This window comes from Kogia breviceps, chromosome 2 (genome assembly GCF_026419965.1).
Source record: "Kogia breviceps isolate mKogBre1 chromosome 2, mKogBre1 haplotype 1, whole genome shotgun sequence".
NCBI classification, from domain to species: Eukaryota; Metazoa; Chordata; class Mammalia; order Artiodactyla; family Physeteridae; genus Kogia; species Kogia breviceps.
The window spans coordinates 28,533,113-28,556,137 of record NC_081311.1 but is presented as its reverse complement, the minus strand read 5'-3'; the positions used below and the strand labels follow the sequence as shown (position 1 = coordinate 28,556,137).

The window sequence follows — 23,025 nt, the reverse complement described above, 5'->3', positions numbered from 1 at the left end:
CTATATATACAAAGTATCTACTAGATATTTGGCTGATATTCAGGAATGACATGAAAAATACTCTACAAACCAAAACTAAAGACAATTTCTAAAGCAGACGTCAGGAATTAATAAGCACACAAAGTGAGCTCAATGATTTTACCTCAGCATAGTGGATAGCCTTTTCTTCCATTTCTTTCCATGCTTTTAACATTTTTTCTGAGGCTAAAAAAAAAGTCTTAATTGGTTATGTCAGAAATAGCCATAGCTTTAATTACTGACCTACCCATCTCCTTGCCATATCAACATCAAAAACAGAGTTATGAGTTGAATTGTCCCCCCAAAAGATATGCTGAAGTCCTAACTCAGTACCTCAGAATTTGACCTTATTTGGAAACAGAGTCACTGCAGATGCAATTAGCTAAATTAAGATGGACTCAATCCAGTATGACTAGTGTCCTTATGAGAAGAGAAGAGAAACAGACACAGACACATGAAGGGAAGGCTCCATTTGACAACACAGGCAGAGATTTAAGTGCTACAGCTGCAAGGCAAGGAATGCCAAGGATTGCTGGCAAACCACTAGAAACTAGGAAGAATCAAGGAAGGATTCTTCTCCACAGGTTTCAGAGAGAGCACAGCCCTGCCAACACATTGATTCTGGACTTCAAGCCTCTGAAACTGTGAGATAATAAATTTCTGTTGTTTTAAGCCACGCAGTTTATAGCAATTTGTTATGGCAACCCTAGGAAGCCAACACAGATGATTTCTCTTTAAAAAAAAAAAAAAAAAAGAAAGAAAGAAAAATTTAAAAGTAATATATGAACATGATCTTCTTAAAAAATCAAATACTATATTGGGGTATAAAAAGAAAAGTCTCTCTCTTGCCCTCCATCCTCAGGGATACCTTTGTTAGTCACTTCTTACATAGACCCACATCCTTTTCTCTCACAAATGGGACCATCTATATATACTTTTCCTTCTTTGCTTTTTTCCCCCCAACTTAAAACACTGCTGCCGTTAAAGACCTAAGTGATCTTTTAACATCAGCACACATAGGGCTACATCACTTTTTAAACAGCAGTATAAGATATACAACTGACAAGTCAAAGATAATTTGATAAAATAATTATAATGTTTTGCCATTCATCAGAATGCCTATAATATACAAATAGAAATAAAACAACAATCATAGAACCTGCTTTAGTGAGTAACCTTATTTACCCAACTAGACACTGCTGATCATTTATTCTGAAATACACATGCCTTGCTCAAGATAAGTATACAAACCAGATTTATTTCCCAAAAAAAGATTTGTTTCATGAAAGAAAATAGAAATGCTGAAGGCAACCCTTTTGGTTTATTATTTGAATTTTAACTCTGCTTTTCACATTTCCTTAGTATATCTGAAGGGAGATAAACTTGGAGTGAAATACTGAAAAATTGGAGGCTGCATACAACAAAAAACAGTGGGACTCCATGGTAGGTGGTTTGGAGGAAACAAAAACCCTGGAATTATTTGTGTTATTATTTATAGAAAGATAAGTAGTTTAAGACTTCCCAGGCTAAGAAGTCACCCCAATACAGACTTTGTAGCTATTTTCTAAATGAGGTTTGACAATTGCAAATTCTTAAATCATTTTTGTATTTTTCTGAAGCTGAACAATTTTAGTCCAACTGTGGTGGTGGTGGTGGTGGTGGGGACGGGAGGTGGGGCGGGGGGAATAAAGTTGCTCAACTAAAGGTTAAAAAAAAAAAAAAACAACTAACATTCAAACCAAACACGGTTTATGATGATCTGAGATGTCCTCTTTCTTGTTCTAGTATGAATGTAAGTGAAACAACTGGCTAAGAAGGCAACATAGCAAATGGCTTTAAGAGACTAGACACTTCTTTCAAATACATTACCCAACACTTACATATCCCATAAGTCATCTGCTCACTATATCTTTCCAAGTCAAGCTGAATGCTTTTGTGAAAAAACTCCAATTTAGCTTTCAGTTGCTGAGATGCTGAGATTAAAGTGTTCTTCATTTTTGTCAAGTTAGCATTATATCTAAGAAGACTTAACCTAAACCATAGCAAGAAAAAAAAAGATATAAGCATTTCAGAAACACTGGACACAGGTTTAAAGACTCAAATTGCCATAAGCCTAAAGCCTATGTTTCTATGAGAAATAGCTTATCTCTAGAATCTGGTCTCTAAAGACTTCCTGCCCATGATACTCTATGATAAAACAATCTTCTTATACTAGGACTGTTTAGGAACTACTGTCAAGCTTTTGCAACTGGATGGTTTCAGACTATTAGTAAGAATTCTACAAGTCTGATCAGAATATTACATTTCAAATTGGTCTAGTATATAGTATTGCATGGGATATTGACTAGTGAAAACTGGCAAAATTTATTCTTGAGCATTAATGCACATGACACTGTGCATGTAAACAAGAGAATCCACTTACATTGCTGCTCTCTGTCCCTGAAAGAGCCTGCTGTAGTCTTCTTTTAGCCCAGACACATAGTGCACTGCTTCGGCCCATACTTTACGCAGCTGTATAATTGGAAGCTGTATTTTGCTGTCCTGTACTATGTGTAAGAAGTTGGGGAAAAGGAGAGGGGAGTTACTTTTTAAGATTCTAGAGTTCATTCATTATTCTTTGTGATTTCCTGTCCATACAAATAGCATTCCCATAGATACTAGAAACGGATGCTAGAAAGAACCACTTGTTACTGTGTCATTTAGTCAATGTACATTTACTGAACACCTGTACACCTAACATGAGCCCTCCAGATACAAGGGGAAATAAAAATGACGAAGACGTAATTACTACATAATCGCAAAGCTTACAATTATTCCTGTCTTTCTTTCCCTTGCTTCTCTCCAACCTGGAATACTCTTTTTTTCTCTCCACTAATTCAAATTCTTTATTTCTCTGAAGATCTAAATGAAGTCCCACGTCCTCCACCATCTGCCACAGTCTTTTCTCCTTCTGAATAACAAATTTCATCTCCTGGACTACCAACCCAGCTTCAGGAAAACTTTATTTTTTACAGTATATGATTACACAGTAAATAGCTGCTTAATAAGAAATGCCTTCCTCAATGTAAGACTTACGAAATTATCTATTTATAATTATCTCTTGTCTTTTCTTTGGTAAAGGGAATGCTTCTTTCTAAAACCATGGCAGGTATATATTAAGTTCAATGAAATTCCATTTTTTTTTTTTTTTTTTTTTTTTTTTTTTTGTAGTACACGGGCCTCTCACCGTTGTGGCCTCTCCCATTGCGGAGCACAGGCTCCGGATGCGCAGGCTCAGCGGCCATGGCTCACGGGCCCAGCCGCTCCACGGCATGTGGGATCTTCCCAGACCGGGGCACGAACCCGTGTCCCCTGCATCGGCAGGCGGACTCTCAACCACTGCGCCAACAGGGAAGCCCGAAATTCCATTTTAACATTATAAAATTCTCCAAGATTGAAGAGAGATTCATCTCATACTTAAGGTGGCAATTATATTCTGTTATTCTTTTCCAATGAAAATCTTCAGAGAAAGGTCACTACACTAGATTTCATATTGAGAAAACACATTATCTGAAACAGACTTCAAAAAAATAAAGCTGTGTATCTGGAAAAATCTTTGCCTCCCCTAATAATGATTAATAGCCTCAAATAACTTTTCTTCTGTTTTTATATACTCACACTTACTCCTGAGGCTTCCTATAACAGATCAAACAAACAAAACAAAACAAAACCCAAACCTTTTTAAAAAGAGTCTGGGTGAGGAGAGCCTGGAAAAAAAATCATATACTGTCAAAAATAAAGTCTGAAAGGGCCTAGAAATGATACCCCAAGTATCATACCAAGTATCCAGATTTTGGTTTCTAATACTATTCTCAATTAAAATGAAAGGAACCAGGGCTCCTTGGAGAAATGGCTGATTCTAGGACTAGGGCAGGAAATTTAAAAGATGGTCCTGGAATACCATGTGGTGCCAGAAAGTAAGGAAGTGCTTAAAAAAACAAAAACAGAAACACCCTATTGATGGGGCAAGTAAAAGGGGCACAGGAAGCCAACTGAAAGAGCTCCTAATGTAATCTCCAACAATTTGAACAACAAAATAAACTAGTATTGGATTATAATCCATAATATCAAGTAAATATCCATGAATTCAAGTTGATATAATACATAACTGAATAAATTAATAAATGGGAAAGAAGAGATAAATCTTGTGTGCAAAAGAATTCCAAATAAATTATGTAGATACCCTACCCTAAAGGAGGGGAAGCATAACTCCCACTCCTGAAGTGTGGGTTCTTGCATAGTGATTTCCTTCCACAGAGTACAGTATGGAATGGGAGGGAAAGACTAAACCTTACAGTGGAGAAAGCTGACAAACACTACTTCAGCCAGGTGAGCAAGGTCAATACTAACAGTCATTAATCATGCTGACAATATGTACCCTTTACATAATGTGATGAAAACAGCACTTGAATTCTGTGATCTTTCTCTCAAAAATCCATTTTCCTAGTCTAATCATGAGAAAAAAAATCAGATAAATTGCAACAGTGGGGCATCCTACAAAATATTTGACCAGTGCTGTCAAGGTCATCAAAAACAAGGAAAATCTGAGAAACTATCACAACCAAGAAGAGTCTAAGGAGACATGACAACTAAATGTAATGTGGTATCCTGGATGGGATTCTGGAACAGAAAAGGGACATCAGATTAAAAACTAAAAGAAATCTGAATAAAGTATGAACTTCAGTTAATAATAATATATTGGTTCATTAATTGTAATAAAAGTATCATACTAATGTTTAAGTTGTTAACAATAGGGGAAGCTATATGGGTGGGGGAGGGGAGTAACATAAGAACTCTAACTATCTGCTCAATTTTTCTATAAATCTATAACTGCTTTAAAAAAAAAAAATATGGCTTCCCTGGTGGCGCAGTGATTGAGAGTCTGCCTGCCGATGCAGGGGACACGGGTTCGTGCCCCGGTCCGGGAGGATCCCACATGCCGCGGAGCGGCTGGGCCCGTGGGCCATGGCCGCTGAGCCTGCGCATCCGGAGCCTGTGCTCCGCAGCGGGAGAGGCCACGGTAGTGAGAGGTCCGCGTACGGCAAAAAAAAAAAAAAAAAAAAAAACAAACTAATGAAAAGAAAAGATTATATAATTTCAGCCATTATGCCCAATTTTATAATTTTGTGCTTGTTTTTAGTTTTGGGTAGACAGAAATTGATCACTTAACTTCTTCAAAAGAAAATAGTAATTCTCTCAGGATAAGTGAAATCATTTGAATGTTAAGCAGTATTCATAGGATAAAATGAAGTATCTGAACATGCTTAAATAATGAAGGAGAAACTAAAAAGTGGGCTTAATTAATAGTGAAGATTCATTGTTTTATATGTGAGAACCCTATCCATAGGAAAGTAAGTCTTCTCCCAAATGAGGGATCTGGTGGTGATTTAAAATCTACCTCTTCACCTTTCAAACCATACAAACCCATCTTTCACCACATATAGAAACCTGAAATATGAGACACAGAACAGAAACACCAAAGGACCATTTCTACTAGTCATTTTGAGTCAAAATTACATTATTTCAGATTTAAAGCTCAGTCAGTAAATGAACTATACTTACCAATATAATTTACACAGTCAGATAAACTTCTGGAAGCAAATGGTCCTTCATATATGGTCTTACTTTTATCAAACAAATAAACCATATAGCTATCACAGCCCCTCTGAAAGAGAAACAAACAATTAAGAAAAAAGATCCTTGAAAATCCTAGGTTCTCTGAGTACCTAAGCACCAGATTTCCTACTTTGAAATGCCAATGGTGAAGTCAATTTCATTAGCATACATCTCACAGATTTAAGGTCTAAACTTTTGTTTAGAAAAAATAAATAAATAACTGTAGTATGGACTAAAGTGAAAAACAATCACCAGACCCAAAAGGACAAAAGCAAGAAGTCTTAACAACATATATCCATAGAATGATATATAAAATATGCCTCAATAAAGTCAAAAAAAGAAAAATGGGGCTTCCCTGGTGGCGCAGTGGTTGAGAGCCCGCCTGCCGATGCAGGGGACACGGGTTCGTGCCCTGGTCTGGGAAGATCCCACATGCCGCGGAGCGGCTGGGCCCGTGAGCCATGGCCGCTGAGCCTGCGCGTCCGGAGCCTGTGCTCCGCAAAGGGAGAGGCCGCAACAGTGAGAGGCCCGCGTACCGCAAAAAAAAAAAAAAAGAAAAAAGAAAAATGGAAAAAGAGTCATGACCAAAATCATATTTTACCATCCATCTATCCTCTGACAGGACCTATGAGACTGCTGGTCTAATTTGAAGGTTCTAGGCTTTAGTACAAAAAGGGGTAAAAAAGGGAGGAGGGAAGTGGCACCAAAGAGAAAGTCATGCATAGTTCAAAACAACAAATGTTTCATTTCTATCTTTTCACTTGCAAAGCAATAAGCGTAATGAGTAGGATAAAACTAAAAGAAGAATTCTAAGATGCGGACCATCCCCCAAAGGATTCCAAGTATACATCAAAAATGCAGGGCATGCAACCTCTCTGTGCAAACAGACTTCTTATACTCTAGGTATATTATAATTGTCTTACAACTCCATCCAAAACACACTGAGAGGCTGGTTTCCGAGGATCCAAAGAAATTCCCGTCTCTGAAAGAAGCTCTTGAGAACCAGTATTTATTCCAGTTTCACGCTCAATACGAGACTGTAGTGAATGAAGACTTTCATCAGGTGGTAACAGAAAAGAAATGATCTTTGCAGAAGTCATATTTAGGATGTGTACTATCTGTTTAAATAAGAAAAAAGAGAAATAACTATTGATCGTTTGCTACATAAAAGATTCAGTGGTCAGGCTTCCCTGGTGGCGCAGTGGTTGAGAGTCCGCCTGCCGATGCAGGGGACACGGGTTCGTGCCCCGGTCTGGGAAGATCCCACATGCCGTGGAGCGGCTGGGCCCGTGAGCCATGGCCGCTGAGCCTGCGCATCCAGAGCCTGCGCTCCGCAATGGGAGAGGCCACAGCAGTGAGAGGCCCGCGTACCGGAAAAAAAAAAAAAAGGTGGGGGGAAGAGAAGGGAATCTTCCAAGTTGACATGGATTACAGAACAAGCACAGCAGCTGAGACCTTCCATTCCATGCTGGCCTAGGCAGATATCACACTGTGACAGTGTCCACTAAGAACAATAGCAGAAATTTAGTATGAAAATCCTAAGGTGGACATTTACTTTTACACAGGATATATTTCAAACTAGGGTGGGGTGATCATAGCTCCCACTACTAAAGCTGAGCTAGAAGGTAGCAAAAGAAAGGGTGAGGAAATACAACCTAAATTAATCTTTTTGTTCACTCAAATATTTGACAAGTACCTACTATGGTATATACTATTTAGTGTGTTGTGCTAGTAATGGGTATGCAAATTGAGTAACTTACTGATCTTTGCCCTCCATAGGATAATAGTCAAATAAAAGATATTAAGAAACATTAAAAGAACTAAAATACAATGCAAAATGCAATAGGTACTGTAATGATGTAAAATATTGTGCCAATTCCAAAGGAGATTACTTGGTGGGCGGAGAGGAATGCTTTATAAAGGAGGCACTATTTGAGCTAAATTTTGAAAAGGAAGAATGATTAGAAGAAAAGATTGAAAGAAGAAAGGTTCTTCTAGGCAGAAAACAACAAGGTAGGCAGAGAGGTAGAAAGGGATGAGCATAATCAGAGAATATAAATTATTCAGTTCAAACGTACCTAAAATGATGCCCCCTTAGGGCATAACAGGAGGTAAGCCTGGAAGTGCAGGATGAAATGAGACCAAGGTAGATTCTGAATACCAATGTTAAGAGTTTGGACTTTGAAAGGGAACTATGGAAGGCTGTCTAAATTGAGAACCTGGCAAGTTCAGAATTGTTAAAACATTCAAAAGATAAATCTCACAAAATAATTGGTTATGTAAATTAAAGGACATGGAATAGTCAGACAGCCAAAGTTTCCAACCTACATAACTGGAAGGGTGACAGTGCAAGTAAGAGGCCCAGGAAAAGCTGCAGAAGTAATTAACGGAGCAAATGTGCTCAGTTTTTAATGAATTATGTCTTGGATAAGTGGGACCACCAAGTGCAGTTATAAATACTCTGCAGAGAGTTGTATAGTCACAACTAAGGAGATAAATTTGGAAGTTATCCATACTCAGTTTATAATTAAAGTTATACAACTGGAGAGACTGCCAAAGAAAAGGAAGAAAAGTAATATGGAAGAAGAGAAAGCTAAGGAGAGACTCTTAGCGGCAAAGAATGTTCAGTATACTTTTTTCAATTTTGCTACATACTTAAAGTTTTTCATAATAAACAGCTGGAAAAATATGTAGACTCGCTAAACTTTTTTTTTAAGGGAAAGAAATATTTCAGTAACTGTTTTGTTGACTTCTTCTTTAAATGAAAATAAAACAGCTGCCATTCTCTCCTTGAATAATGTAATAAACACCTTAGAAAAATGCCCTGCAATAATACCAACCTGTTTTGCAGTTCATGCTTCTGTGTTCATGACATTCCCCTGCCTGTAAATCTTTCCTCCTGACCATTCCCAGGATTAACATTTACTTATCCTTCAAAGTTCAGTCCTATTATAACATCTAGAAAGCATCCCTGAACTACTATGAATAGTACCCTACACATAACTTATTCTGTACAACCTCAAAATAATAATGTTCTTTTAAAGAAGACATTACTGTACCAGAGCTATAAATAAGTATGTGTGTGTGTATATATATATATATATTTATATATATATATATATATATATATATATATATATATATATATATATATATATTTTCCCGGATTCACAGATATGCAAACTGTGGTGTTGCAAAACTGAACTAAAGTCTATAGACCACAAAACACATAAGGAGGACTCTTTTCCCATGCTCTACGACAAGCACATGCTCACAGACCCCTTCCAAGTAAAAGTGACGTTATGATTACCATGACAAGGCTAAAAAAAATCTGAGATGAAAACTGAAATTTTTTGAAGGCAACAAAGAACGAAAGAGTGTCACCAAGTCCTGCTTGTCTAACACATTAGGGGATGATTTACTCCTTGGCACAGTAGATGACACAAGATATCTTTTCAATGTTAGCCAAGAATGACACCAACATGGCCTGAAGTTCCTATTTTAAAAAGTATATCAACATGAGAGTAAAATGTTATATGACTACTTCTTTCTCATTTCAATTTTAGAAATGCTACCTGCTACAAGCAATCAACAAATATGAAAAGACCATAGATGAGAGTTGTTTCGGGGTATATAGCATAATAGAACCTCTCATTCATATCACTGGATATTTACTGAGAACCTGGTACATGCCCTTCTTTGTACACAATGCTGGCATAGGGACGGTGTGGTGGTAGGGTAGACAACTGTTAATAAAAGTAGTAAAAACAATCCCAGCATTGAAAAGACAATCTGTATAGAGAGGCATGAGTGGAAGATGAGAAACAATTAGAGAATATATAATAGTAAAAATGATTAAATGACAAACTGTGAAGTAGAGACCATTCAGAGAAAAGGAAAGTTGAATACGTGTCAGTGTAGGTGAGGAGATACACAGAGATAGATATCAGTCTGGGCAGAAGCATCTGTCAAAGCACAAAAATGCATAAGGGACTTGATGGCATAAGGAGCAGTGACAAGCTGGTCCTAAGTGATGTAAAGGGTAAGAGAAACGAAACAAGCACTTGGATGGGGTGGACCTGAACTAAGAAAGCCCCAGCAGATCAGTTTAGACTTGATTTGGTAGGCAAGAAAGAACTGCTAAGTTTCTTAGACAGGAGAATAAAAAAGCATTTTCAGAAGATGAGACAGGCAGTTCATGTTACATGGACTGTAGGATGGAAAGGAAATATAGAGGCATGAAAGCCAGGTAGGAACCTTCCTCACCAAACCAAATCTAGTATGATTAGACCTAAATGAATAAGGTGAAATGGTACCAATATGAGAAAGGGGAAAATCCAAAAGATGCTACAAAGGAATAATCAACAAGACCATTTCGAAGTAAAATTTTTTTTTTTTTTTTTTTTTTTTTCGAAGTAAAATTGAGAACGCTTACTAAAGAAATAAAAATGCATCCACTCTAAGAATATCATCTTTTTCATGTAAGCATCAGGAAAAGATTATTAAAATATACTTATGCCCATTTTCCAAATAAGTTTGTTAACTTCAATGCAAGTCTTATGAAGTAGACCCCATTCAAACTAACCTTCAAATTCAGAATGTGATCCATTAATACAAAACATCTTGGCTGCTTCAAAGTAAGATCAATAGGTCCTCCTCTCTGCTGAGGATCCCAGTTCAGCATCAACTGTAGCCAGTTTTCCATGGGTTCTACTATTAAACTGGAAAACATACAAAAACAGGATAAAACTCATTACGTTCCAATTTTCCTTTAGTTTTGTAAAAAAAAAAAGTAAAGGTAGTTTTACAGGTTGTCCGTTTCCTTTGTCATTATTTGTATCATTTTATATCTTACTTTCAAATAATTCATGAAATGACACATGACAAGCCTTTTTTCCATAAAAAATAACCCCAAACCCACATATGCAAGTTACGGGCAACTCCAACAGGTGAATCCAGTTCCATTCCCTAAGGAACCCATTCACCATAGTATCCCAAGAGTGTTCTTAGCACCTAAGCCAATCAGTTGAATGGCAGTTCTTGTTTCCACTAGACCTGTGCTGTTCATATGGTTGCCACTAGTCACAAGTGGCTATTTGCACTTGCACTTAAATTAATTAAAATTAAATAAATTTCAAATTCAGTTCTTCAGTCATACCACCCACCTTTCAAGTATTCAGATACTCATGTGGCCATCACAGATATAAAACATTTCCATCATCACAGAAAGTTCCACTGGATAATGCTGCTTGAAACAGACAACAACTCTACAACTGTTCTTTTAAAACCCTGAAGAAACTGAGGCAAACTTCCTCAACTAAAATATACATACCTACAAAGGCTATTTGGTTGAGGTAAATGGCTACTAAACCGAACTTCTCCGGTCATCTCTTCGCATGCAAATATACACTTTGGATCCTTCTTCTTAATCTTCTCATGCCTATAAAAACAAAAGCTACCTCAGTTGACAACCTGATTCTCACAAACACTAAGAATTTTTGCCTTTTAAGTTTATTCAATTGTGTGTTAAAAAGCAATTATACCATTTAAAGAAAGGTTGGGGGGGAAGCGGGCAGCTGAAAATTTCCATTCCCATTAATCATACCAAGTTCTCTTCCATTTCTTACCAGGTAAATGGCTGCAGATGATGCAAAAAAGGCCTATACCCAGCAATACATTCAAACACCATGGTCCCAAAGCTCCAATAATCAACAGTGGCTGTGTAAGGCTTATTCTCAAAGAGCTCTGGGGCCTTAAAAAGAAAAAATGCTTTAAACATCAACACTGTAAGAGAAAAGCTAAATGAGTTTTGAACTATTATATTCACAACCTTCAGAAATAAGAATGAGAATCCTGTACACTTAAATTCAAAGAAACAATACATGTCTTACCAGATACTGCAATGTTCCCACAAAAGATGTACACAGACTTCCTTGATCGACATCTTTGGCATATCCTAAATCAATTATTTTATGCATAATCTGCAAAATAGTAGGTATTAAATGGTTGAGAAATTTGAAAAGGAAAGGCAATGATGTCCTTATAAGACTCTGGAGAGGGTGGTGGTGAAGAGCATGGGCTCTGAAATAACACAAACATGTTTCAGGCCTGAGCTCCATCACTTAAATAGCCATGTGATCTTGATCAAGTTACTTAACTTCTCTCAGTTTCCTATGTAATGGTATTACTAACAATCCCTACTTCACAGAATTGCTATTAGGATTCAATGAAATAGTGAAAATAATTTAACAGTGTCTGACATATGGTAAAAACTAAATATAGACTGGCTATTAATTTTTATTTTGGTATATTCAGAATAAGCTTGATCCATTAAAACTGGAAGGCAAAGGCAACTTCCAAACTTGTAAGAAGCATCATACCATTTTAGAGTGGATCAATGTGAGTAAACACCTATCTGACTTCAAGAATATCCTGAAGTCTCAGGATACAAAAAAACCCCAAACAGTTGGTGCAAAGCATACACAAAGGGCTTCTAAGAGAAGATGCATCATCAAGGTTTCATCACCTCCAACTGATCATTATCACCTCCAACTGATCATTATCTTCACTACCTAAGGCCACACAATCCAATTCAAGGTTTAGATTCTTGGCTTTATGTCTTTATTGGAATGGAATTGGGGCACCAGAAGCAAGAAAACTGCTCAAATTAATTTGATAAAAATATACATTCCAGGAATCAATTCACAATTTCTGGTTCTTCTCAAGATGACTCTTTTAAGAATCTGAGAAATCAAGGTTTTGAATTTTAATTAAATATAGAACTTAGGACTTTTGGGGAGGAGAAAGAGTTTTGTTTTGTTTTGTTTTTCTTAAATAAGAAACATACCTTAAACATATTTTTTTCTTAAAGCAGACCGAGGATGTGTGTGTTTTTTGGATGTGCTTTGTAAGGATTAACATATTACTTACTCACTGCCTACTACCTCTGCTAGATACTGTGCTGGAAAAAAGAAATGAACAAGACAGGTGTAGTTCCTTCTCTAATGGAGCTAACTGTATTAGCAGAGGAGACAAACAACTAAACACAAAACCACACTTCAGTGTAGTGAGGGCTGGGACGAAGTATAGAATGCTATGGAGGGCACCAAACCTCAAAGACTAAACTACATTATGGAGACTCTATTCGACTGGCATGAACATTTCTGCAGGTTTTACCTACCTTTCCACCAACATCCTGAAGAACTATGTTTTCAGGTTTTAGATCACGATGTATAATTTTGTTTTCATGCAAATATCGTATCCCAGATCCTAAATAAAGTTTAAAATGTATTTTGAGGTAATAAACAACACTGAATTAAAAAAAATTCATCTCACATTTTGTACACATCTGCTCTGATGCTCAAATTTATATGGACCATCATAACTACATGACTAATGATTTAATAGAAGCTCAGATTTTCTCCACAGAAAATCCAGTAACAAATACTGCAGAATTATAAGATGTACTCATTTAACTTATGAAAATTAATATTAAAAAGAAATGGAACAAGCAATTGAGAAAATCCCTGTATTTATCATTGGAGCCTTTCCTTCTGACCTAGATCACCCTCTTCAACTAGACTTTTGCCTCCATGACCTAAGAAAAGAAGCAAAATCAAAATATACGGAGAAACATAATCTGGGCTTTTGAACTTCCTCCAAGGGCCTACATCCTGGTCATTTTAGGAATTTTGCAGGAGTAATTATGATTAAAAAGAGACTTCACCCTAAAAGAACCTGGGCCCATGAGATGCAATGCCACTGGTAAATAAAGTTACTATGTTAGTCAGGGAGGGAGCAGGAGTACAACTCAATAAGGTCATTTCACACCATTTTTTTTTCTGGCAATTGGAACACCTATTAGTCAAATGGACACCTAGCCAAACACAAAAAATAAAAAACAAATTATCCTAATTTTAACTTAGCATCAACGGTAATAGTTAAATTTTTCTAATAATTTCTTACAGATAAAAAGTTTCTTTAGATAAAGTTTCTTATAGTTAAAAACCTATGCTTTGTACAGTACATCAACAATTCTCCTAATTCCCAAGTAGTATACAGAATCTTTTACAGACCAAAGGGGCATTAAATTATGATGGCATTTTCATATTGATTACATACCTATATCACTCAGTAAAGAAAGTATCTGACTTTCTTTAAGTCCACAGCAATTTTCTGGTTTGTTGAGTAGCTAAAGAAAAAAAAAAAGTCTAAAAATGTATATTGTCAATATTGCTGGGCAGTAAAACCGATACATTAATCATTAATCACTATATTCTGAGAGAATACTCAAATAAGAAAATAAGTCATGATTAAGAAAATATAAGGAGGAAAATTACCACATCCATACTGAGGACATGTAAATTTCATGACAAGGTTTATACAAGTAAAAATAAAGGGAGAAAGTTTTTGAAATCGAAAAAGTTGAGAAGTCTCACAGATAAATATGTAAAGATAGCCATATGGTAAGTTTAAAATGAGATCGGAAAGAAAGATTTGCAACAGAGAAGACAACTTATTAATAAACACTTTAAACAATGATACTGTGGACTAAAACCATCAATACAGTCCCATCCTGAAAACACCACCACCAATAACAAAAAATGCATGTTCTAAATCAGGGGTCACCAAACATTCCCTGCAAAGGGCCAGAAAGTAAGTACTTTAGGCTTTGCAGGCCATATAACCTGTCACAATTACTCAACTCTGCTGCTATAGTAAGAAAGCAGCCACAAAAGCAGATAACAGGCCATACACTCCTGACTCTTACTCTACTGCATTGAGTGGGATTCGAACATTGCTGAAGTTCATGATTTACTATCTCATCATCTCAAAACATCCACACTACCTTCCGGAGATCTCCTCCAGAACAATATTCCATTGCTAGAAGAGGCACATCATTAATCAAAAAATTCAATTCCTCAGGAACATCACAGGCCTTTACAACATTGGCGTGGTTCAACCTAACAAGGGGAAAACATTATAATAAAAAATTTGTTTCCAATGAAAAGGGACTGAGTTTGAAATGGTAGTTAATTGGGGGGCAGTAAGGGGAAGAAAGGCTGACATTATTTATAATATTCTAATCTCTCATTTGTATAATTAAAAATTAATACTTGTTAAAAAGAAAATCTAGATAAAAATACTATCACAATTACTACTATTACATTTTTATATGCCAAGTTGTAAGCACTTTACATACATTAACTCATTTACTTATCACAATAATCCTACTATAGGTAGATTTATTAAGAGTTTCATCACACAGGAGAAAACTGAAGCACAAACTGGTTAAGTAACATAAGATCACACAGCGAGTAAGTGGTCAAGTAAGGATTCAAATCTGGCAGTCTGGCTCCAAAGCCTGTATCATACTACCTCTCCCATAATCACTTACAGTGTCACCCAGCTGTGATCACTATTAAAATTTTGGCATACTTCCTCCCAGTTTTTAATTTGTGCACAAATACATTTTTTTCAATAAATATCAAATCACATTATATATTATTTCCTAACATTTTTTTTAAACTTAGCAATATATCATCCCATCATCATCATCATCATCATCATGCAGTAGATCTCAAAACTGGAATAGATTCCCAGGGCCTAGGGACCTAAAGAAACAGAATTTCTATGTATAGGGCCTGAGGATTTATATTGTTAACACGCTTTCCTAGTGATTCTGCCACACAGCCAAGTTTGAGAACCATTATAGTGCATCAGGAACACTTCAGTCAGAAAGTACTTATTTCAAATCCAGACTCTTATTACCTACCACTTGTATGACTCTATAAGCTTCAACTTTCTGCTTTATAACATAGAGATAATGCCTAAACTCAGGGTTGTTGTGACAACTAGAAGAATTATTTGCAAGCACATATTAGCACACTACCCATGGAGGTTTTAAAATATGTCCACTTCACCCTTCAAAAGCTTAATTCTCTTTCCCTTGAATAGGGGCTGTATTTAGTGACTAATTTCTAACAAATAGAAATTATTTGTAGGACTTCCCTCGTGGTGCAGTGGTTAAGAATCCGCCTGCCAATGCAGGGGACACAGGTTTGATCCCTGGTCTTGGAAGATCCTACATTCCGCAGAGCAACTAAGCCTGTGCGCCACAACTACTGAGCCTCCACTCTAGAGCCTGCGAGCCACAACTGCTGAGCCCACGTGCCACAACTACTGAAGCCCGTGCACCTAGAGCCCACGCTCCACAGCAAGAGAAGCCACTTCAATGAGAAACCTGTGCACCGCAACGAAGGGTAGCCCCTGCTCGCCGCAACTAGAGAGAGCCCACGCACAGCAAGAAAGACCCAATGTGGCCAAAAATAAATAATAAAATAAAATAAATACATTTATAAACAAAAATTATTTGTAAAGGATGGAGTGTTACTTCTGAGGAAAGGTCATAAAGATATGTCAGCTTTCAACTTGCTCTCTCTCTCTCAGATCACTGACTTTGGGGAAAGCTAGCTGACATGTCAGGAAGACATTCAAACTTCCCTATGGACAGGCCCATATGGTGAGGAACGGATGCCTCTAACGAACAGCCACTAAATAAGCTTGGAAGTGGATACTCCAGCCCCACTCAAGCCTCTGGAAAACTGCAACTCCAGTCAACATTTTGAGATGTTTCAGAAGGGATCTCCTGAGTCAAAACCACCCACCTAAGTCATTCCCAAATTCCTAAACCACAGAAACTGTGAGATACCAAGTTTGTTGTTTTAAGCCACTAACTTTGAAGATAATTTTTTACAAAGCAATAGATACACTGTTTAACAAAGTAGGTGAGAGTAAAGAAGTGAGAGTAGTGATTGTTATTTAACTATAAAGTGTAACTGACCAGCACTGCCCAAGATCTAGAAGAAACAGATTTTGCTCTCAGAAAGCTGAGTCTGATAATACCTAGCTGACTTTTTAAACTAAACCTACTTAAGCATGATGTGATGTTATTACATGAAATAGAACACATATATTAAATGAGAAAGAGAAAAATATGTTTGCCAAAAGAGCCCAAGAAGAATGGATTCCTAGCCTCCTTCCCTATGATGACATCTGGATGGGCTGCAAAACTGGAGAAACTTAAGTCATCAAGTACACTTACTTTTTCATGATCTGGATTTCATGGCACCACCGTTCTCTGTTTTTGGTGCTTAGCTCCAGACGACAAGACTTAATTGCTATTTTGAGATCAAGTTCCTGCCAAAATAGAAAATCAACAGAAAATTATAAATTAGGTTCTTGTGCAGATTTACTTGCTAGGAAAGAAATGCCAACTTGGGGAAACAAAACTCTTTAGCTTTACTAATTAAACATATTTATCCACAGTCCTCTTGAGCTAATGCTTTTGCCAGGCAAACCATGAGACTATTAAACTAATGCTTTAAAACTGACCTTCAAACACACCAAAGCACACAAGCAAAAAGTCACTGAGGCTGATCCTACAGCAGATCTCTTCAGAACACTGTCCCATATATACTGCTAGAATAATACAGAGGCCTTGTCTCCCCAGTAAACTCCTTTTTGAATTTAGTCAAGACAGCTAACAAGGGCCCCAGGCTCCAGCATAACTAGAATGAGGAGAATAACTCAGGGCTCCCAGGCTCAACAGCAAGAAATAGTTTTAGTATGACCAAACCTAATAAAAAAAACCCTCCAAAATTAGTTCCTAATCTTTGCATTTCAAAGGACATTAAAAAAATCTTAACAATGAGGGGCTTCCCTGGTGGTGCAGTGGTTGAGAGTCTGCCTGCTGATGCAGGGGACACGGGTTTGTGCCCCGGTCTGGGAAGATCCCACATGCCGGGAAGCGGCTAGGCCAGTGAGCCATGGCCGCTGAGCCTGCGCGTCCAGAGCCTGTGCTCTGCAACGGAAGAGGTCACAACAGTGAGAGGCCCGCGTACCGCAAAAAAAAAAAAAACACAAAAAATCTTAACAATGATTGTATATTTCCATATCTATAAAATGAACCTAACAGCTCTTGCCTCTATGACTCGTAATTTAGCCAATTCTAACCGAAATTAAACCCAACCTGATGCACATTACAGGAAGCAGCCCGACCTCATCACATTCTGACAACAGTAATAATGCAGCCCAGGAACAGGAAGCAAGACAGCTTGTATGGGATGGTCTGAAATGGGGGATAGCTAGAGATAAGACAGCTGATGTATATAGATAGAGTAAGGAACTAGGACAGACTACAATCCAACCTAACCACTGTCCGCCCTCCCTTCAACCTTTTTTTTTTTTTTTTTTTTTTGCCGTACGCGGGCCTCTCACTGTTGTGGCCTCTCCCATTGCGGAGCACAGGCTCCTGCATGGCTCACGGGCCTAGGTGCTCCCCGGCATGTGGGATCTTCCCAGACCGGGGCACAAACCTGTGTCCCCTGCATCGGCAGGCGGACTCGCAACCACTGCACCACCAGGGAAGCCCCAACATTTCCTTTGTTTTGCGTAGGTATCCGGTTGTTGCTAGGTCCCATGTAAGCTTTTACTACCAGGGAGTCAATCTAACCATGAACAACATTAAGTCCTAAATTATCATACATGAATAAGGCAGGAAGCTATCTACTTCGAAAAGATCCCATCCTATAGGATCCTTCAACTTCTCAGTTTGTATTTCACCTACTCTGTGAAGGCCTTCTTCACTCTACCTTTTCACAAAGAATGTTCTGTGGAAAGTTTATGGATGTCCAGCAAAACAAAAAAAGAGTTCTGTGTTAAAAAAAAAAAGAAGGTAATATTCAGGAGATGGATGGTGGTGATGGCTGCACAAAATGTGAATGTACTTAATGCCAAAGAACTGTACACCTAAAAATGGTTAAAATGGCAAATGTTATGTATATTTAACCATAATAAAAAAAATTGGAAAATACTAAGTTAGTTTCTTTACTCTAAGACTTCACAGAGCTTTTAATACGCTAATGTGGGTTATGACTATCCAAATGAAGAAATATTATATGCAGCATTTATACAATGTATTGATCACTATGTACTTTTTTCAAAGCATTTCACAAGGTTAGTTTTTCCAAACATGTTTTGAGATGTGCCACCCTATTCCCTAGGAAGAGTTCTTTGGTTATTTTACCATGCTTCCACATCACTTTACAAATACCTTCATTATATAGGGTACCAAATTGTACTTAAAAGTGTCTACTTCTCCCACTAGGCTTGAAATTTCCTTGAGGGCAGAAAATACTGTTTTTGTTGATTCTGGTACCATCAGCACCCAGCACAGTAATCAGCTAAATAAACCATCTCACATCCTTTTCCCTTTCTCGTTATGATTTAAGAAGCATAGGTGAAATATTGAGATGTGGCTTCCACCAATACACAAGGATCTTGAAAGCTGTAAACTCAAAGCTGTAAGTGAAAAAGTAATGATGCTGTTTCCAAGTCTTATGACAGAGTATTTCTTCTTTTCACTACAGGATCAGTTGTCAAACGTCCCAGTTCTGGGGAAGGGCCACTGTGGACATCTGGAAAGTTCCTGAGAGATTTCTAAGATTCTAGAGGAACCCAAATCTCTTCCATTTAAAAAGTGATGAATTCCATAGACACAGAAAGTAGAATGGTGGTTGCCAGAGATTGGGGGGAGGAGGAAATGGGGGTGGAGGGGGAGTGTTATTATTGTTTAAAGGGTACAAAGTTTCAATTTAGGAAGATGAAAAAGTTCTGGAAATGGACCGTGATGACTGTTGCACAACAATGTAAACTATGTACAATGCTATGGAACTGTACACTTAAAAATGGTTAAAATGGTAAATTTTGTTATATATACTTTACCACAATTTTTTAAAAAAATGATGTATTCATCCATCCCCAGCCAGGAACCAAGCAAAGCAGTCACATAAGCATGCTAGCATGCATACTTCTTTTTCTTATGACCAGACAGAGGGGCAGGTTTAGATAACAAGACCACAGTCAATATTCTGCTGGAAGTATTTGGCTCCTTCTCTTTACTCTTTGAGTGCCTTATGTCTGATGGTGAAAATTATTAAATTTACTACTTGTCTGGCTGTCAAAGTACTTAGTCCTTCACCTTCCTTTCTCCCTGTCTCTGAGATTCCCTCCTATGCTCTATCTAGAAACCTGCTTCACAAAATGTCCTCAGTTATATCAGTGACATTTGTCATTGCAACCGCCACACAAACAAGCCTATTCCTCCCAGGTAGATTCCCATCTACCCTACCTCCCACCCTATATGGTGGGCTCTCTACTCACACCCATATTTCTTAGGACAGCAAATCATGCATTCTCCTCTTCAACCCACTTCTTAATTCATAGGCCCATGCAAGCATTTTAGTAATACCTTAACTGTTCATCTTGTCCCATCTGTTTTTCCACACAGATTTACCTTTTACAAAAAATCTTTGAGAACACCACTTTTATCCTGACATTTCCTTTTTAAATGTCAATTAATGATGAGGAGGAGGATGACAATAGCAACAACACAGCAGCAGCAAGACCTAACATCTGAGGGCTTACCATGGGCCAGGTAGTCTATTTAGCTTTAGACACATCATTACCTTATTTCACTCTCAAACAGACCCATGATGTATATACATTATTATAAACATTTCATACATGACAAAAGCTATACTGCAGGGATTATTATTCCAGCGTCTATAAACCTAACAGGTCTGTGAATGTCCTTCAAAAGAGCATGGACCCCCTCAAACGGCAATGCATAAAGTTGTGTGAGTGTGCATCTGTGCATTTGTCTTGGGAAAGGGTTCATAACTTTTATTGGTGTATCAAAAGATTGGCTCAAACATGATTGTTAGCTGCTGCTACAATGGTTAAACATTTTCAGTTAAATCAAAGCACAATTCCCAAGTCTGATGTTGGCTGTCTTCCACCTGCTAGAGCACCTCACCCTTAATCTATCTCCTTCCCTTGTGAAGCCATGATCATTTTCACCAGCTGATCCTCATATTGTTCCTTACCTAGAACGCGTCCCCAATTCCGAAGCCTACCCAATGCGTCCAAAAGCTTAACTGTGGACACACCATGACACCGTCCTTACCTACTCTAGGCACTACAGACATCACATGGCCTCCAAGCACACACATGAACACACATTCCAACAGGCAGGCCCATTTTCTCCCCCACTTATGCTCATAACACACTCTGATGTGCGTCTGCCTTACACACCCTGACTCTACATTCAGAGGGACACATACGAACCGTCATGCTCAGTAAACACTTGGTCACATCTTGACAGTCATAACAAAAGTTCCCCATAATAGCTCTACCTCACACACACTGACCAGGACCTCAGGTACAACCTCGGACTCAGACACCAGGCTCACAAACACAACTTGTGCGCTCTCTCTCTCTCTCTCTCTCTCACACACACGCTCACTGGCCCACAATACTGCCCAAGGTCTCACCACCAATCTCTCACATACTGACAGTCACTGTGTTCCACAGGCGCCCTGACAAACACCCACCGCCGCTCCCTCGCGAGCCTCGCCTCACCCGATGTTGGTACAGGCAAACATTCCCGAAGCCACCGGTGCCCAGCCGCTCCCGCATCTCCCAGGGCCCGCCCGCGCCCGGCCGCAGCCCCGGGGGCCGCTCCATGGGGCGGGAGGGCTAGCGGCCTCAGATTCCGCCACTGTTCCGAGGCCGGTTCCGGGCTGCCGAGGCTCGCGGTTCTCTCTTCTCGCGAGAGGATGCGTCACTTCCGGTAACTGCAGCAGGAAAAACCCCGCCCCAACTTCTCCTGGGGGCCGCAGGAGCCCAGCCGGGGAAATGGTGGGCAGAGGAGGAGAGCATTTTCAATCCATTCTAAGTGCCCTGGGAATTTTCGTGGCTGAGAGAATCCATGTTTTTCCAGTCTTCAAAAATATAAGATCCCTCCAAACCCTTCATTCCCATTAAATCAGTTTCCAAACCAGTCTTTCCCGTATTCGTCTTTTCTAAACGTCACGTCGTCTCCACCCGTCTACACTTCACCTTTCTTCAGACCTCTGCCATCTATCCTCCAGCTTCTCCACCCGCTGAGCTGGCACTGGCAAAGGCCACCAAGGATTTGAATATTGCGAAATCCGTAGAACTAGAAAGAATTCTGCACTAACAGGCCCACTGATGCATTAGGCTTCAGTTTTTTTTCTTCTTTTAAATGATTAATCATCTTCCATTGACAGGTCAGCTCTTCTTTTGCTTGACCTCCTATACACCTGTTCCAGGATCTCCCCTATAACCCCAAACAACTCAAGGATGTGACGCTGTTCCGGAGTAAAGAATGCTCCTCCTGACTTCGGGAGCTTTTCCCTAAACGCCCTCACTGAGCTTGCTGTCAGGCATACCCCCAGTTGTGGGTTTGCCAGCTCTGTAGTTCCTCATTGTGGGGATTGTTTCCCATGAGTAATGCAGGGCTGCAGGGGCAAGCTTCCGAATGCTATTGGTGCAACAAGAAGTGCTTCTGAGTGGCAGATTGCCTTAGAATAGGGGAACCAGCTCCCCGTTTTCACTTGGAGTTGGTTGTATGCTTCACGGAATTTGGGGATCTCATCAATCACTCCAAGGTATAACATCAGCATGGAATTAAATTCTCTAAAGAAATGTGTCAGCTGTGTTAAGTGTGGTCATTTGAACCTCGTTTGAGATTATCTGCACTTGAACCATCATTTGTGCAGCCTGGCCTATGAGCTACATAGAATTCCAGCTAACACTTTGTGACACATGACTGTGCCACAACAGATGTAGAATGTTGAGACTTCCCAAGGTGGATACAGCATGTGCACCACAGCAGTGCTTACTGGCTGCTTTGAAAGCATTGAATGGGCTTTGGCAGAGAAAATGTCTGTCACCAGAATCCCTGAATATTGCAACGAGAATGTTGAACACTGTATGATACACAACGAGTCGTGTTGTAGTTGTTCATCAGTAACCTGTGTGTGGTATCAGAGATTCTGGTTTCCCATATGTGCTTGCTAGCCATGGAGCTGGAGCATCAGACTTGGAGGTGGCAAATGGTACCTCCAAAAACATGTCCCTTAGAGCTGGGCAGACTGCACAGATGATTTTTTGTGTGTGTGTGTGGTACGCGGGCCTCTCACTGTTGTGGCATCTCCCGTTGCAGAGCACAGGCTGCAGACGCGCAGGCTCAGCGGCCACGGCTCACGGGCCCAGCCACTCGGCGGCATGTGGGATCTTCCCGGACTGGGGCACAAACCCGCGTCCCCTGCATTGGCAGGCGGACTCTCAACCACTGCGCCACCAGGGAAGCCCTGCACAGATGATTGTGGCAGCTTGTTCTAACAGTATGAAGCCCTCACTTGCTAGGTGTACAGCATCTAGCTCTGGAGTGTATCTGATTTCCACAGGTGCGGTCAAAATCCC

At 39.0% G+C, this 23,025-nt stretch overlaps 1 protein-coding gene across 4 annotated transcripts in view; it reads right to left on the bottom strand.

The window, feature by feature from the left end:
* Positions 1-21,365, bottom strand: part of CHUK (component of inhibitor of nuclear factor kappa B kinase complex) — a 33,736-nt gene extending 12,371 nt beyond the window's left edge. The window contains exons 1-14 of one of the 4 annotated variants that reach the window (XR_010838850.1): positions 21,157-21,342; positions 16,778-16,872; positions 14,522-14,636; positions 13,795-13,864; positions 12,854-12,942; positions 11,565-11,654; positions 11,301-11,425; positions 11,006-11,113; positions 10,259-10,394; positions 6,597-6,791; positions 5,620-5,722; positions 2,441-2,564; positions 1,899-2,050; positions 143-204 (exon numbers count right to left, since the gene is read on the bottom strand). Coding sequence is in view for 3 of the 4 variants with exons in the window: in XM_059054700.2 (XP_058910683.1) it covers positions 143-204; positions 1,899-2,050; positions 2,441-2,564; positions 5,620-5,722; positions 6,597-6,791; positions 10,259-10,394; positions 11,006-11,113; positions 11,301-11,425; positions 11,565-11,654; positions 12,854-12,942; positions 13,795-13,864; positions 14,522-14,636; positions 16,778-16,872; positions 21,157-21,261 (1,569 nt within the window). In the remaining variant the exon portion in view is untranslated. Of the gene's footprint in view, positions 1-142; positions 205-1,898; positions 2,051-2,440; positions 2,565-5,619; positions 5,723-6,596; positions 6,792-10,258; positions 10,395-11,005; positions 11,114-11,300; positions 11,426-11,564; positions 11,655-12,853; positions 12,943-13,794; positions 13,865-14,521; positions 14,637-16,777; positions 16,873-21,128 lie in introns of all 4 variants that reach the window. The other 3 variants (XM_059054700.2, XM_059054701.2, XM_067024870.1) reach the window with 3 other exon arrangements.
* Positions 21,366-23,025: the final 1,660 nt, after the last annotated feature.